The 14,753-nt window shown below is 46.3% G+C and overlaps 1 protein-coding gene across 1 annotated transcript in view; it reads right to left on the bottom strand.

Moving 5' to 3' along the window:
- CUNH8orf33 (chromosome unknown C8orf33 homolog) overlaps window positions 1-14,246 on the bottom strand; it is a 141,509-nt gene extending 127,263 nt beyond the window's left edge. The window contains exon 1 of the mRNA XM_086950212.1: window positions 14,093-14,246. Coding sequence (XP_086806338.1) covers window positions 14,093-14,101 — 9 coding nt within the window. The 5' untranslated portion in view covers window positions 14,102-14,246. The remainder of the gene's footprint in view (window positions 1-14,092) is intronic.
- Window positions 14,247-14,753: the final 507 nt, after the last annotated feature.

Genomic DNA, 14,753 nt, shown 5'->3' with positions numbered 1-14,753 from the left:
TCAACTGTGGATCTTCAGGGGCGAAGCAGGCAAACACGGCAGGTCTCCGCGAGCTGATCCCTATTTGGTTGAAGGGAGCTTTTAGCAACTGCCTCCTTTCCTCCAACAGCTCTTAACAGGTCCATAGCAAGTGCGCCAGGTCTATGCCATGTCTGTGCCATACAAGAGTCAGCCCATCATTGTGGAATCCCTTCGCCAGTGGCTAAGGTGCAAGGCGCACAGTAGTAGACCCAAATGGTGTTTTAGGAAATGCTCCTACATGGTTAGTATTTTTGGGGAACAGGTGCGCTGTAGCTGCTCAAAGACATCCAGGTATGAGCTCTGCCAACGAGAGGAGCTTTATTGATTTCCATACTCATTTTTTAAATGCGGAGTGGCATGTAGAAGCTTCCCATAGCTGGGTCAGCCCGGTCTAAATCAGAGATTCTTGAAGATATGTTCTGGCAGGCGACGAGTCTCTCTGTTGCAGCTCCCGCTAGAAGTAGTGATTTAGAGTGCCGGTAACAGCCTTCCTGAGTTTGCCCCAGCATATTATGAAAGCTCCTTGCATGGCCAGGGACTGCTTTTGTAGTCTGAACTCCGGCCTGATCTGTGCTGGAGAGGTGTACTTTGGCAGGCTGAAGATAATTTTGTATGCTTTCACTAGGGTGCTGTAGAGTATTTTGGCATCCCTGCATCTCTGGAGTGAAGAGCCATGTGTTATAGTTGGGAAATGTTTGGCTTCCACTACTGGAGGAGGGAGGACAGACTTGGCCCCTCAAGTTTTAATTTTATATTCTTTAGCGACACTGCCAGAGCCAGCCTTTTCCCTTTGATTGTCTCACTCTGGTGTACAAATTGACCCTCTTTATCGACAATCACTCCTAGATATATGTATTGAGGCTTTCTGAATTCGTGTCTTGCCCCAAAACCAGACCAGCACCTTGTCCTGTTGTTGCTGATCATCATAGTGCATGTCTTATCAAAGTTGATGTTCAAACAGTTTTCATCACAGAATTCCTGTGTTGTGTTAAGGAGATGCTGTAAGGCCACCTGAGTGCGACTGACCAAAACTACATCATCTGTATAGAGCAAGATCAACAGCGTCAAACCTTCTAGGCTCCGGGCATGGGAGTTGCAGGCATTGAGTGCCTGCGCCATGTCAGCCAAAAAAAGGTTGAATAAAGTGGGAGCCAGGACGCACCCTTGCTTCAGTCCTTTGCTTGTTGGTATTCGTCCTGAGAGATGGGTTCCTTCACCCAGCTTCACCTGCACCCATTAGTCCGTGTGGAGAGATACTAACAGGTCCAGCAGAGTCTGGGGAATCGCCCAGTAAGCCAGCTTACGCCAGAGCCTGCCCGGCTGCACATGGTCCACAACTGCCCTGAAGTCAATAAAGCAGAGGTGAAGAGGTTGTTTTGAGGCTTTCGCTATGTCAGTGAGAAGTGACATAGTGATTGCTGTGCCGAGGTTTTTGAGAACCCAGTTGGATTGAGTGGTATTATTGCCTTCTTAGTGGCTCAGGTTGAAAGTTCCTAGAGTAGTATCCCTGGAAAATGTTTTGCTTCGCTGTCAATAAGGGCAACTAAAAGAGTTTTTTTTGTAAGGTCTTGTCCCTTCTTTTGTATATTGGATATATTAACGAGCCTCTCCAAGAGACCGGGATTGTGCCTCCGTCTGATTTCAGAGAAGAGTGTCTCTAGCGCTTCTGCCCAAAAAGCGCTTCTGCCCAAAATTACGCGTTCTGTTTGTAGATTGAGAGTGAATGCCATTGGGGCCCGGTGCTCCTTCTCTCCTGCCTTTCCAGATTTGTTGTCTAATTGAGTTTGTTCAGGGTGACGTAGGGGAGTGCTATAGTCCGATTGAGGTTTGAAGGGAGGGTGCTGGAGGGCTGCCTTTCTTTGAAAAGATGTCAAAAAGGTGTTCATTGGTAGCTTACTGGTTTCCAGGCCTGTGCCTTGTGCAGTACAATGATGGTTGTAGTCATCCACTTGATACGTTGCCCTGGTGTCTTCAGATATGTGGGAGGTGACTCCCCCATGTCATGAACGTGTTGGCTTATTGATCGTACCCCAATATCGTGCACTGTCATTGTGCCTAATATCTGCGAACCGCTTTACCCAAACCTTGTCTTCCCACTTCAGCTTCTTTAGTGTTGTTTTTTGCTGTCGTAGTGATGTCAGCAGAGTGTTGTCCTTTGGGTTGTGCCTCAGGGACCTCAGGGTGCTGTGTATAGTTCTTTTGATTTACTTAAGTGAGATCCATTGGGCCCTTGAGACACACTTCACCTTACAACACAGGTAGTGGTGGTATAGATTGTCGCACTTCCAATCCTAAGATTTTTCTAGGTTTTTATTATAATTGATTATGTCAGTCCAAATTATTTTCTGTAAGGTGATGGTGCCTCTCAAGGTACAAAAGGGGGTGGTGATGGACGGAGCATCTGAATCAATCAAACACTCACACCTAGTCAAAAGACCTGGGTTTAATCCATCACCGTTCTTTAGCCCACTCTGCCACCCCAGTTCAGACATGGCTATATGCAAATCAGTCTGACCCTGTGCCTCATGGGAACAGTCCAGTCCGAACTGCCAAGCCATGTCTTCCCTAGACCGGAAACAAGCTTCCGAGGACCGGTTTCTGGCATTCCAGCCGTCTTCAGCCCGGCTTGCTTGAATCCAGTGGCAAAGTGAGCAAGGGACTCACGTCTGAGCATACCCTGCCACACTTATGGCGGCCAAAAACGGTACAAAAGGAGGTGGTAATGGACGGAGCATCTGAATCAATCAAACACTCACACCTAGTCAAAAGATCTGAGTTTAATCCATCACCGTTCTTTAGCCCACTCTGCCACCCCAGTTCAGACATGCTATATGCAAATCAGTCTGACCCTGTGCCTCATGGGACCAGTCCAGCCCGAACTGCCAAGCCATGTCTTCCCTGGACCGGAAACAAGCTTCTGAGGACCGGTTTCTGGCATTCCAGCCGTCTTCAGGCCGGCTTGCTTGAATCCAGTGGCAAAGTGAGCAAGGGACTCACGTCTGAGCATACCCTGCCACACTTATGGCGGCCAAAAGCGGTACAAAAGGGGGTGGTGATGGACGGAGCATCTGAATCAATCAAACACTCGCACCTAGTCAAAGATCTGGGTTTAATCCATCACCGTTCTAGCAGTGACATCCCACTACCAAAGATGTCGATTCAACTGAAATCCCAAGAGAGATAAGTTGTAAGAAGCTGGCTAAACAGTTATTGTACCTCAGCACTCAAATATTCGTTTTACATAGAAGCAAGTGCTTCTAAGGGAGATAGTTCCCCGTCCTGACCTTCTTAGGGAGTCACGACTTTCAATGATTCAAATAAGCATCCAATATTTAACTATATAAAGAGAACATCTAAAACATAAGATATCTTTGCTGTTTTAGTATCATATTTTGCACAATTATTGTCTGTACAATCTCATATTAGTGATACATCTTATAAAACTCGTTGTTAGGGGTTCTTCTGTACATATATCCCAGAGAAAAACACAACAGGCAGCCAACACGTGTTTTGTTACTGGAAAGTAACTTCCTCAAGGCTTTTAATATTTCCTATTTGGGATACGTCATGTGCAGCTTAGAGATTTCTCAAAAACGAATGGATCGATGAGCCTTGATTAAGAGGATGTCAATCAAGGCTTATCGATCCATTCGTTTTTGAGAAACCTCTAAGCTGCACATGACGTATCTGAAATACAGACAATAATTGTACAAAATATAAAATTAAAACAGCAAAGATATATTATGTTTTGAATGTTCTCTTTATATAGTTAAATATTGGATGCTTATTTGAATCATTGAAAGTCGTGACTCCCTAAGAAGGTCAGGACGGGGAACTATCTCCCTTAGAAGCACTTGCTTCTATGTAAAACAAATATTTGAGTGCTGAGGTACAATAACTGTTCAGCCACACACTCCACCTTGTTGGATGTTTGGAGAGGTTTTGCTTTGAGTGGCACTGCAAATGTTTCCACAAGACTGCTGGTGAAGGACTCCCATCTTCCTATTGCACTTTTTATTGTATCTCTTTGTGCTTGCAGAACCACCATTGCAGAATGTGACAAATGCCCTATGGTTGACTGTGCAAATCCTCTTGATTGACCGTAAAGAGGGAGTTGGGTGTCTCCATCAAACAGCTGAATGTGGGCGCAGTTGTTAGTAGAGATAACTCGAGTATGATGGACGCTGTCACCTTTGTCTCCCAGGTGAAACGAGACGACCCGTTGAAACAGTGAAAGGGAGACAAAGGTATAGTCTCTCGGCTCTTGAGCTCCAAAGGATCCCTGCACCTTCACCTGCTCTTTCTGTTCCTCAGATCCTTCCCCTTACTGGGCCGGCGGGACCTACAAATTCGCTCTTGCTGTCCAGCTTTCCCTTACTTTCCTTACAGGAATTAGAAGTCCTCCTGTTCAAGACCAAATCCGGGTCACCTCTTGATCCCTGTCCCCTTCTTCTTCTTAAACAATGTAAGGAAACTCTCCTGCCCCCGTTACTTCAGATCATGAATAAGGCCCTGAGTGAAGGCACTTTCCCTTCCCAATGGAAGAAAGCGGTTGTGAAGCCGCTCTTGAAGAAGCCGTCATTGGACCCAGAAGTGCTGAAAAATTTGCGCCCCATCTCGCTGCTCCCAGCCCCAGCAAAGATGCTGGAAATCCATCTACACCATCATCTCTCTTCCTTTCTGGATTCCGCTGGCCTTTTGGATCACTCGCAGCACGGTTTCCGGAAGGGTCATAGCACGGAATCCGCCCTGACCGTGGTGCTTGACAACATCCGCACCACGGTTGACAAGGGCGGAAGTGCGTTGCTGATCCTTCTGGATCTCACAGCTGCGTTTGACACCCTGTCTCCCCTCGTCTTAACATCTCGTTTGAGGGAGATAGGAGTGGAGGGGCACGCTTTAAGCCTGTTGGCCTCTTTCTTGGACCAGAGGGAACAGAGAGTGATGCTGGGAGAGTTCCTATCTCCATCCCGGCCGCTGAACTGGGGGGTCCCACAGGGGTCGGCGTTAAGCCCAACCCTGTTCAATATCTATGTGACCCCCCTGGCCAGGCTCATTAGATCTTTCGGGATGGAGGTAGTGTCGTACGCCGATGACACGCAGATCTTGCTGTCTCTCGCCCAGCCTGTCAGCTCCTCTGCCTCCAAATTTAGACTCTGCATGGAGGCAGTTGCCCTTTGGATGATTAACAATTCACTGCGGCTAAATGGCGAAAAGACAGAGATCCTCGTATTCGGTGAGAAGTAAGACATCTGGTCGGCGGAATGGTGGCCCGAATCCTTGGGGACCTGTCCGGCTCCAACTCGGGCAGCACGAAATCTGGGGGTCATGATCGATCCCTCCCTTGATATGGCTCTTCAAGTAAGGCGGACTATCTCCACCTGCTGGGGCATCATTGCAATCTTGCGCAAAATTAAGTACTACCTGTCTGTGCAAGCTCGGAAACAAACTGTCGTAGCTCTGATAACATCTCGGCTCGATTATTGCAATGCTTTATATGCCGGAGCCAATAAAGGTCTGTTGCAAGGCCTTCAATCGGTGCAAAATGCTGCGGCGAAGTTTGTCCTGGACCTTCCGAAAAGGTCGTCGGCGACCGCCGCCAGGAAATCTTTGCACTGGCTCCCCATTGACGCCAGGATTTCATTCAAAGTGTTATGCCTGGTGTATGGTGCCTTAAACAGGAAAGAGACTGGAGGCGTAAAAGATCTCCTCCTCCCGTACTCTCCAGCTAGGAACCTTCGTTCCTCGGCGAAACTGCTCCTTAGTGTTCCTCGAGTGCGAAGAGCTAAATGGGGAGGCAGAGCCTTCTCCAACCTGGCTCCAAGATGGTGGAACATAGTTCCCTTAGAGATCATGATTTCACCCTCAATGCAATCTTTTAGAAAAGCTTTGAAAATGTGGCTTTTTGGTAAAGCATACCCTTAGCTTTTGGATTTGCCTTTCTTTCCTTTTCTGATTTCCTTTGGTAGGCGCCTTGATGCCTCTGGGCAAAGTTGCGCGTTTATAAGTTTAATTTTATTCATTGTCATACTTGTGGAAGAGGAACAGTAGGAGGCCGCTGGTGGGCTATCTTCCAGGAAGTGGCCACGGAGAGCCCTTCGATTGAGGATCTCTGGATCATCCTATAGGCATATGCCAATTCTGGTCAAGCGGCCATAAGAGTTTCTCCCTTGCTCCGGTATTTCCCAGAGTGAATATTGAGCTGTCACAGCGTTATCCGATGAGGAGTCCAGCAAATGTAGGTTCAGATCCCCTGTGAGGACAAAGTTTGCAGTCCCTCTACCAGCTGTCACAAAACTTTAGCTTTGAATTTCGGGTGGATGTAGGCATTGATGATTATCTCAGTTGCCATGTTTCACAGAGAGGTAATGATCTTGACTGAGTTGATAGCTGGTGAGTAAGAGTGAAGTGGGCATGCTGAAGCTGTGCAAGCTATTGAAACATAAGTTACCAGGTTGTCGTGTAAATGGCCATGTTTTGCCTCTTTAACGGCTGACGTAAAGAAACACCGGAGGCCCTGCAGAGGATGTGGGTCTGCTAGCCAAATGTCCTGCATCGGGATCACGAGGAAGGCTTTTATGTAATAAAAAAAAAGTCCCAAAAAAGTCTGGAATTTTGCTTGCGAGGCGGTAAACGTTCCATGAACTTAAGCGAAAGGGGTCCTTGCAGTTCTAGGCGGCAGAAGATTTTTTTGCAGATCCTCTCATTGACTGCCAGGTTGATTGTTTATTGTTCTGAAAATCAACCTACGCTCAGTGTCCGAGTAATGAGGGTCGGTTACATTCCGACGACACCTGTGTACATCTGGGATGGCCCTCATCTTCCTTTGTGAGTGCCCAAAGGCTCCATCGAGAACAGAGCAGGTGGGTTGGTCGAGCCTGCTGGCCATCTGCCCTGGGCCGATGAAAGAAGGGGTGTGGAATAGCCAGGTTTGTGAAAGGGGGCAATATTTATCCCATAGTTCTTTGAGTTTGAGTTTAAAATATTTGTTAAGCGCGCGTACACCGAGCGGTTTCATGGCGCTGATTGAACTGAACCACTGAAGCTTCAGGGATGGGAGGAAAGAAAGGGGGGAATTAAGAGGGAAAAGCCTGAGCAAAAAGAAAAGTCTTTAAAGCCTTGCGAAAAAGTGAGTATTGAGGACAGGATCGCAGGTGAGCCGGGAGGGAGTTCCAGAAAGTGGGGGCGAGTGTGGAAAATTTGGATCCACCCCACTTTTTGCAATTGAAACAGGGGACTTGGAGGAGTTGAAGGGTAGAGGAACGCAGCTCCCTGGGGGGAACGTAGTGATGAATTTCGGAAGTGATGAAGGCAGGGGCTGATCCAACCCGAGCGTTAAAGATGATACATCCTAGTTTGAACTGGGCGCGTTCACGGATGGGGAGCCAGTGTAGAGTCTTAAGAAGAGGAGTGACATGGTGGGACTTGGGTAGGTTAAAAACCAGCCGGGCCGCCTGGTTTTGTACTAATTGAAGGCGTCGCAAATTGTACGCGGGCATGCCACAATAAAGGGCATTGCCGTAGTCCAGGCGGGAGATCACCATGGCAAGAACTATAAGTTTGAGAGCTGGATAGGAGAAAAACCGGGAGACTTTACGGATGGTGCGGAGGGAGTGGAAAGATGAGGACACCACCGAACTGACCTGGGAGTGAAGTGAGAGTTGGTGATCTAGTTTAAATCCAAGGGTTTTAACAGAGGAAGAGGGGGTGGGTGGAGGGCCCAAAGAAGGAGGCCAGAAGAAGGGGGTCCAGGGGCTGGAGCAACCACCAGTCAGCACCAACTCCGTTTTATCGGGGTTGAGCTTCAGGTGGTTGTGGTTCATCCAGTCCCGGATGAAGGTCATAATAGATTGAAAGTTGTAAATAGACTGAGGGGAAGAAGATAGGGAGAAGATCAGCTGGAGGTCATCCGCGTAATTAAAGACAGAGACCTCCAGCTGCTGGAGAGCAAAGATGAGGGGGGCGATGTACAGGTTAAATAATAACGGGGACAGAGAGGAGCCCTGGGGGACCCCGCATTTGACCGCCTGGAAGTCTGCTGCAAAGTCTCCCAGGTGCACCGCTTGGGAGCGGCCGCTCAGAAAGGAGGACAGCCAGACTAGGGCAACGCCTCCGATGCCCGCCGCCTTGACACGGGATAATAAGATAGTGTGGTCAACCGTGTCAAAGGCGGCGGAGAGATCAAGGAGAACCAGGGCCTGGGGATGATTGTTGTCCATGCCCTCTCTGAGGGTGTCCAAAACCGAAAGAACCACGGACTCGGTTGTGTGCGATGGACGGAACCCTGCCTGCCTAGGGGCCAGTATCTTATTTTCCTCCACAAAAGTGCTGAGCGTCCTGGTTACATGGTGCTCTAGGACTTTCGCCAGAAATGGAAGGAGGGAGATGGGACGATAGTTGACGAGTGTGGTGGGGTCTGCTCCGGGTTTTTTTAGAATGGGTAGGATATTGGCTGTTTTGAGGGAGGGAATTACAGTGCCTTGAGATAGTGAACTGTTCAGGAAGGTAAGGGGGGATGAAGTGCAGACCGAGTAGATCTGTTTCAGAATGGGTGCAGGGCAAGGATCGCAGGAACTTTCTTTTTGATCATGGGTGTTCTCCAGGAGGCCTAAGTAGCTTCGCCCACCGAGGGTTTTTTAGAGCGGCTGAACTCTATTGACATGAGATCCGTTGAGCGTAGATCGGCTAAGGTGGGAATGGATGATAACTGCAATAAGATGTTGCCTCTATTCAGAACGTCATAGTTTCCTCTGGATTTGTATTCAGGTCTGAATTGAAGCTACCCGAGTCTGAGAGGTCATAGCTCCTGGGGGCGGAGTGGCTGACCTAAGTCCTTTAGAAAGCGTTTGGCCCAGTTCCCATAGCTGTTGTGGCGTTGGAGTTGGGTGACGCTTGAATCTGATAGGTCATGGCTACAGAGTGCTGAGTGGCTGGTCTGTGTCCTTCAGGCAGCTTTTGGCCCTGTTCCCCTAGCCTCCAACAGCTGGCCATTTTGGCGGTGGAATTGTTGTTGTTTACTGACCAGGCGACGGCCTGCTCGGAGTGGGACGTAGCTTCCAGCCTACAGTCCCTGATTGGAGGTGGCCACTGCCCAACATTGGTTTCCTGTGGCTGGTGTACCAGGAGGTGGAGAAAGGGGCGGTTGGCTGTGCTCCAGACAGCAGCTGAGTCATTGCAGGCCCCACCTTCTATGCTTGTGCATCTAGTTGCAGGGGCCGTTTTTTTCGCTAAGCTTCCCTCCTTTGCAGAGCAGAGCGGGGCACTGGCCGAGAGTACAGACCTGATGTGGGAAACGGCAGAGGTACTTGGGGGTTTCCTCTTTGAGCCTTGCTGGTGAGAGTCTCTTCAGTTGCGTGTTGCCTGGAGTCCACTGGAGTTTCTGATGATCAACTGACCTGATCTGAGATTGTGACCGTTTCTGCCCCCGATATTGGCCTGAAAAGAGGGTAGATATCTGCATGGGTTAGGAAGGTCTTTTTGTTCCGAATTTACCTCCTTGGGATCTGCCTTTGCCGGGACGCTTTCCAGGGACAGATCTCCTTCGAAAATGGGATCTGAAAGGTCCATATGGTCTGAATGGGCCCTGACTGTTGGGTGGCCCATTTGAGGGCAAAGGCCTGTTTTCCCCAACAAACTGTTGGGAATTTACTGTGGGCAGCTTGTAGAAGTGACTAACACAATTTACTGCTCGATATGGGAGGGTGGCTCTGTTGGCAGTAGGGCACAACTGCCAGTGGCCACTTTAAGGTCCTCACATAAATTACTGAGCATAGAGAGGATAGTTTGTCCACAATTGGACCACACCTGCAGCTTATTTGCACCTCAAGCAACCCGGACAGTGCCTGTTTGAGAAGTGGGTTCAAGTACCCTAACATCCCATCCATGCCCGCAACAAAGAATGACAAGGTGTTGAGTAGTGTCAGCTGAACAACCATTTTATCTGATTGATCCTGGATAGCCTCCACCAGGAGCTACATGGTGTTTAGGAGAGATGCCCATACGCTGTCTGTGTTCAATTGGTCACCTCTGCCTGGGTTGGCCTTGTCCTCGCCAGCAAAGCTGGGGGTCACGGCACCGCCTTGTGGGGTGGCTGTGGGATTAGTGGCCAGGGGTGAGTTTTGTGGGTAAATAGCCAGCATATCCTCCCCTTCATGCGTACCAAGATACGAAAGCAGCCCTTGAGTTTCTGCTTGGTGCCCTTGAGCTTTCTCCTGGTGTTCTGGAGAGGAGTGTGATTTATGGCACTGTTGGACAGGCAGCCGTACACCAACCATTTTGTAGTGTGTAGTTTATGTGCTTAAAATATATATATATATTCTTCTGAGATCACCAGGTAACAAAGCAGCCATTCCTGTTAGTTACTAGTGGCTTTTTAGCCCGCAGCTCCTTTCATGCTTGGGTTGATAGGCTCTTATTTTATCAAGTATTGCTTATTGGTTTATATAACCAGAACATAAGGAAAACAAAACAACTATTCATACACCCATTGCATTGTCTCGATCTTTTTCAAGTACACCAATGAAGTAAAGAATACAAAAGCATCCCAGGACAAGAGGGAGACATAGATAACATAACATTCTTCCCATCCTAGCCAATCCTCATAATCCAACTTCCCACTTAGACATTAGTCAACCAGTCAAGGTTGAACTCGGGAAATGTGTGGGCACTAATGTGGGTACCCTACATGAGGACACCTCAGGGTCACAGTTCAACCGCAGCAGGGTAGGCTCTTATTTTATAAGCAACGTTCTCGTCTCAGAAAGCAAAATTAATCTGGCTATAAGTATGAGACTGGCTGGAAGTGTCAGATGTGACAAAGACAGTTAGCAATACTGTCTATAGTAAAAGGGGTGGCACTTCTTCCAAAGGTCAGGTTCAAGTGTGTGGTTCGGGAGGAATTTCTGAGATACAGAAAGTTGTTTCATGTTTTTCACGATGCATCTAAAGTTGGATTAAAGGATTACGATGTAATAACTACTGCATTGAAGAGTTGGAATTCAGATGGAATTTTCCAGATAAAAGATGTATGGGTTAAAGCTCTTGAGTTAAAATATAATCTGGAGACAACAGAACATTTGCTCTCACTTATCTGAAAGCTGCAGTTTGAAACAATGATACTTATGTTAACAAGAGATGTGTTAATACTCCTGTATCTGACAAAACAGCAAAAACAAGTGCCTGAATTTCTTGCTCTCTTTCCTGAAAAGATTCTGAGGGCAGATGAAGATTATATTGCAACAGCGAATGAGAATAGGTCTGCCCTGGCTGCTTATATTCCGGTTAAGGGAGGACCTGGTCTGGCAGTTTGCGCTGGACTGTTCCACTGGAGCACAGTAGAGACTTATTTGAAAATGGCTAAGTCCAAACTGAGAAGGCATGGTACGTAAAATAAAGATGGACTGGGATGAGGCTCAGAGACTAATTCATGCATTCTTAGGGCCTTCACCACATACTCCTGAGGGGCGGGGAGCAACATTTTGCGTTATGCCACTGCTGCTGCACTGTCATGTCTATCCCTGACATATTGGGGTTTGCCATACATTACAGTAGTTCCAGAAAGGTTGGATTTGAATCTTCTTCTTCCCAAGTAACAGCTGATCTTTTTAGATTCTTCCTGAAGCCTAAAGGAAAGGGGCATGGAAGGAGTACCCTGACCCCCCAGATATGGTGGTGGGTCCTGTTAAAAGAGGGCCCTGGGTGGGCCGCATCCCGGAGGCATATAAAAAATAAAAGAGGGGTAGCATAGGGGCCCATCTCCTACAGACCACAGCCTCCCCGGGGTTTTTGTTTTAAATTATGTGGGGTGCCAGCACGGCATCCCCTGAGGCCTGGGGAACACCTCCTCACCGGGGCTTGTTTACTTATGAAATGGAGGGGGCCACTCGGACCTCCTCTCATCCCCAGGGCCAGTCAGCTCCCCCAGACTTTAACTTATGCAATATGTGTGGTCATAAGCAGAGCATTGCGGGGGCATGAGGTATAGTTAGCACAGCTAACTATAAGGTTTTGTATGAGTGAAACCTGAGCCTACTAAAGGCTGTGTATATATTTATATATATATGTATATATCAGCGCTGCCGCCATGATGCGTTTCGCCTCCAAGGAGGCTTGATCAAATGACAAACTACTCGCCTACGAGCAGACAATTTAAAGTGACAGTGCAACATGGTTAACAATAGACATAATAGAAATACTGTGCAAAAAACGCTGTAATCTCAATATCTTTAGACAGTGCTAAAATATTTTGTGAATCGAGTTAAAACTGTCTGTATATATAAATAACTTTAAAATAGCTAAGTCATTTATATAAAAACTGTATATATGGTACAACAATCCTCTAAATTGAAAATTAATATTTCCCATTCCTAAATAAACATGGTGAAAAATTCGTCTATGTAAGGAAATCGATAGGATTCATAATATGTCCATGTATTGTACATATCTGGGTGAATGAATAATAATATCATCCCTTTCCTTAACAAAACAGTTTCAACCATCAAGAAAAGAGGAAAAAAGCGTAAATCTGCACATTGGTAGACCTGGTATTATTTATCCTATGTAATACAATTTGAACAAATAAAGCCCAAGTGGGCCTGCCACGTAAAGCTGTCTGCTTGAGCATATAAAGTGCATTATAAGGGATTGTGCAAAATTATTTTAAAGTGCAAAAAAGTGTATAAAACAGTACAGATTCCTATTGTTTACAAGAGTATTAAAAAGTTACAAACAATTTATACAAAAGAATCACCACATATCTCAATTAAAAAAAAGAGAGAATTAATTAAAAACCAGTTCATTATTTACAATATCCGGACAGGTCTGATAGGCATATCTGTGGATCCTAAATGCAGGTATATAGATCTTCCCTGTCATTCAATCCATTCGGATTCTTTGTATTGAGCTCCAGTATGTACCTGGTCTCAAGGAGATGGAGTTTGGCCTCGCGGTCACCTCCTCTCCTTGATGCCTCCACTGCATCTATAATAAAATTCTGGAGTTGATCAGGAATGCCTAGATGTTTAACTTCAAAATGCATGGCAACCGGATAGTTTTGGTCATGTCCCGAAATTGCACGTATGTGTTGGAGTATCCGTTTGTGAGCGGGCAGCTTTGTGCTGCCCACATATTGTAGCCCACACGGACACTCCAACACATAGATAGCATATTCCGTTTTGCAAGTTAGCCACTTAGTGATAGCAATTGGTTCCTTTCGTAAAGGGCTTATAAAGTGTGTCCTATTGCTGCCGTAACGGCAGGCTTTACATTGAGGACAGGTTTTAAAGCCCTTTTTGAGTGCCATCCAAGTACTCGAAACTTTAGGTTCGATGGTATTGCTGACCAAGGCCTTTGACATGGAGGGGGATTTACGAAAAGTGAGCATAGGCTTCTTGCTCACTTTGTGACCGATGACAGGGTCACTGCACCAAATTCCAGTTCTTATATATAATCTTTCTAAGATCTCCATGTTGGCAATTATAGGTCAAAATGACCCGTGGGGAAATTTCTTGGGTCCCAACGTGCTGTTGGTTATATATAAGATAATTAAAAGCACTACGTACACTAATGGGGTTATATATATATATTGTATTTAATTTGTGCTCAAGGGTACTCGCAGATGGGTAGGACTATTCAATGATTATGACTTTGATGAGGATTCCCCTGGAAGAGAACTAGGGTTACAAGTAAGCAATTTATCCTTCTCTAAAAGTGAGCAGTGGAAGGATACAAATAAGCCAAGCCGCAGCATATAACAAGATAAACAACGAAAGCCATCAAATAAAGATGCAAGCGAATGGGACTGACAATAAAGCCAACCAATGGTAAGCCCACTGTAAGCTCCGGATAACCTAACACCAGGTCTTTTCCAACTAGACACTTTCGTTGTCTGGTAGGCAAGACCTAAAAAGATGCCACGCAATTCCTAACTTCTTGTAAACCATAGAATAAAAACAACAATGGTGGGCATGGAAAGAAAAGCCAGGCAAGGTATACCAACAAACTACCTGGCTGTGTCGCTAGATCCTAGCAGTAAAGGTAACTTCATGAACAAATTAATATGCAGCTCGCTTACCTCTTCCATCTTAAGACCGGTTTCCACTTGCAATCAGCTTAGTTGTGGGTTTGCATCACAACAGATAATCAATCCTTTGACCAGTGATAGGTACCTTCTTATGGCACACGAGTTCTTCAAGTGCAAGGTAATTCCACTTATCATGCTTCAATCCTTGAAAGGAGACAAAATGTGGACTCGCTTCAAATTGCTTTGTTAAACAGATCTTGAAAGAAACACAAAACAAAAATGGGGGGAAACCTCAGTAACCACAAAGTGAGGCTAACATTCGAGAGTCAGCCTTCTCTACACTACAAAAATCACAAGTCTTATTTATTACAACATTTTAATCGGGTATTAAAGGAGTTCGTCTATCTGCAAAAAGGAGGAGAGTTTTCTCACAGAACAATGTCTCCCTGTGGTTGTCTGCCCTACACTAGGTAACTTAATGTATATTTCGAATAGCTGCCAGTGTTGGAAAATGAGGGAGATCAGCACACAGAGATGAAGTGGCATAGGCAGATCCCACAATGTAGCAGTGAACGGTAAACAGGATTTGATCCAGGAGTCAATGCTCTAGATACAACAAATAACTTAATGAACTTCAACAGCAAGATCAAACAGCAAACAGCTTTTACCAACCCTTAAACTGATCTCACACTTCAGAATAACCGTGACTAAT

This window comes from Lissotriton vulgaris, unplaced genomic scaffold (genome assembly GCF_964263255.1).
Source record: "Lissotriton vulgaris unplaced genomic scaffold, aLisVul1.2 SCAFFOLD_3012, whole genome shotgun sequence".
NCBI classification, from domain to species: Eukaryota; Metazoa; Chordata; class Amphibia; order Caudata; family Salamandridae; genus Lissotriton; species Lissotriton vulgaris.
Note: the sequence above shows the minus strand (reverse complement) of the source record. Positions and strands in the feature narration are given on the sequence as shown.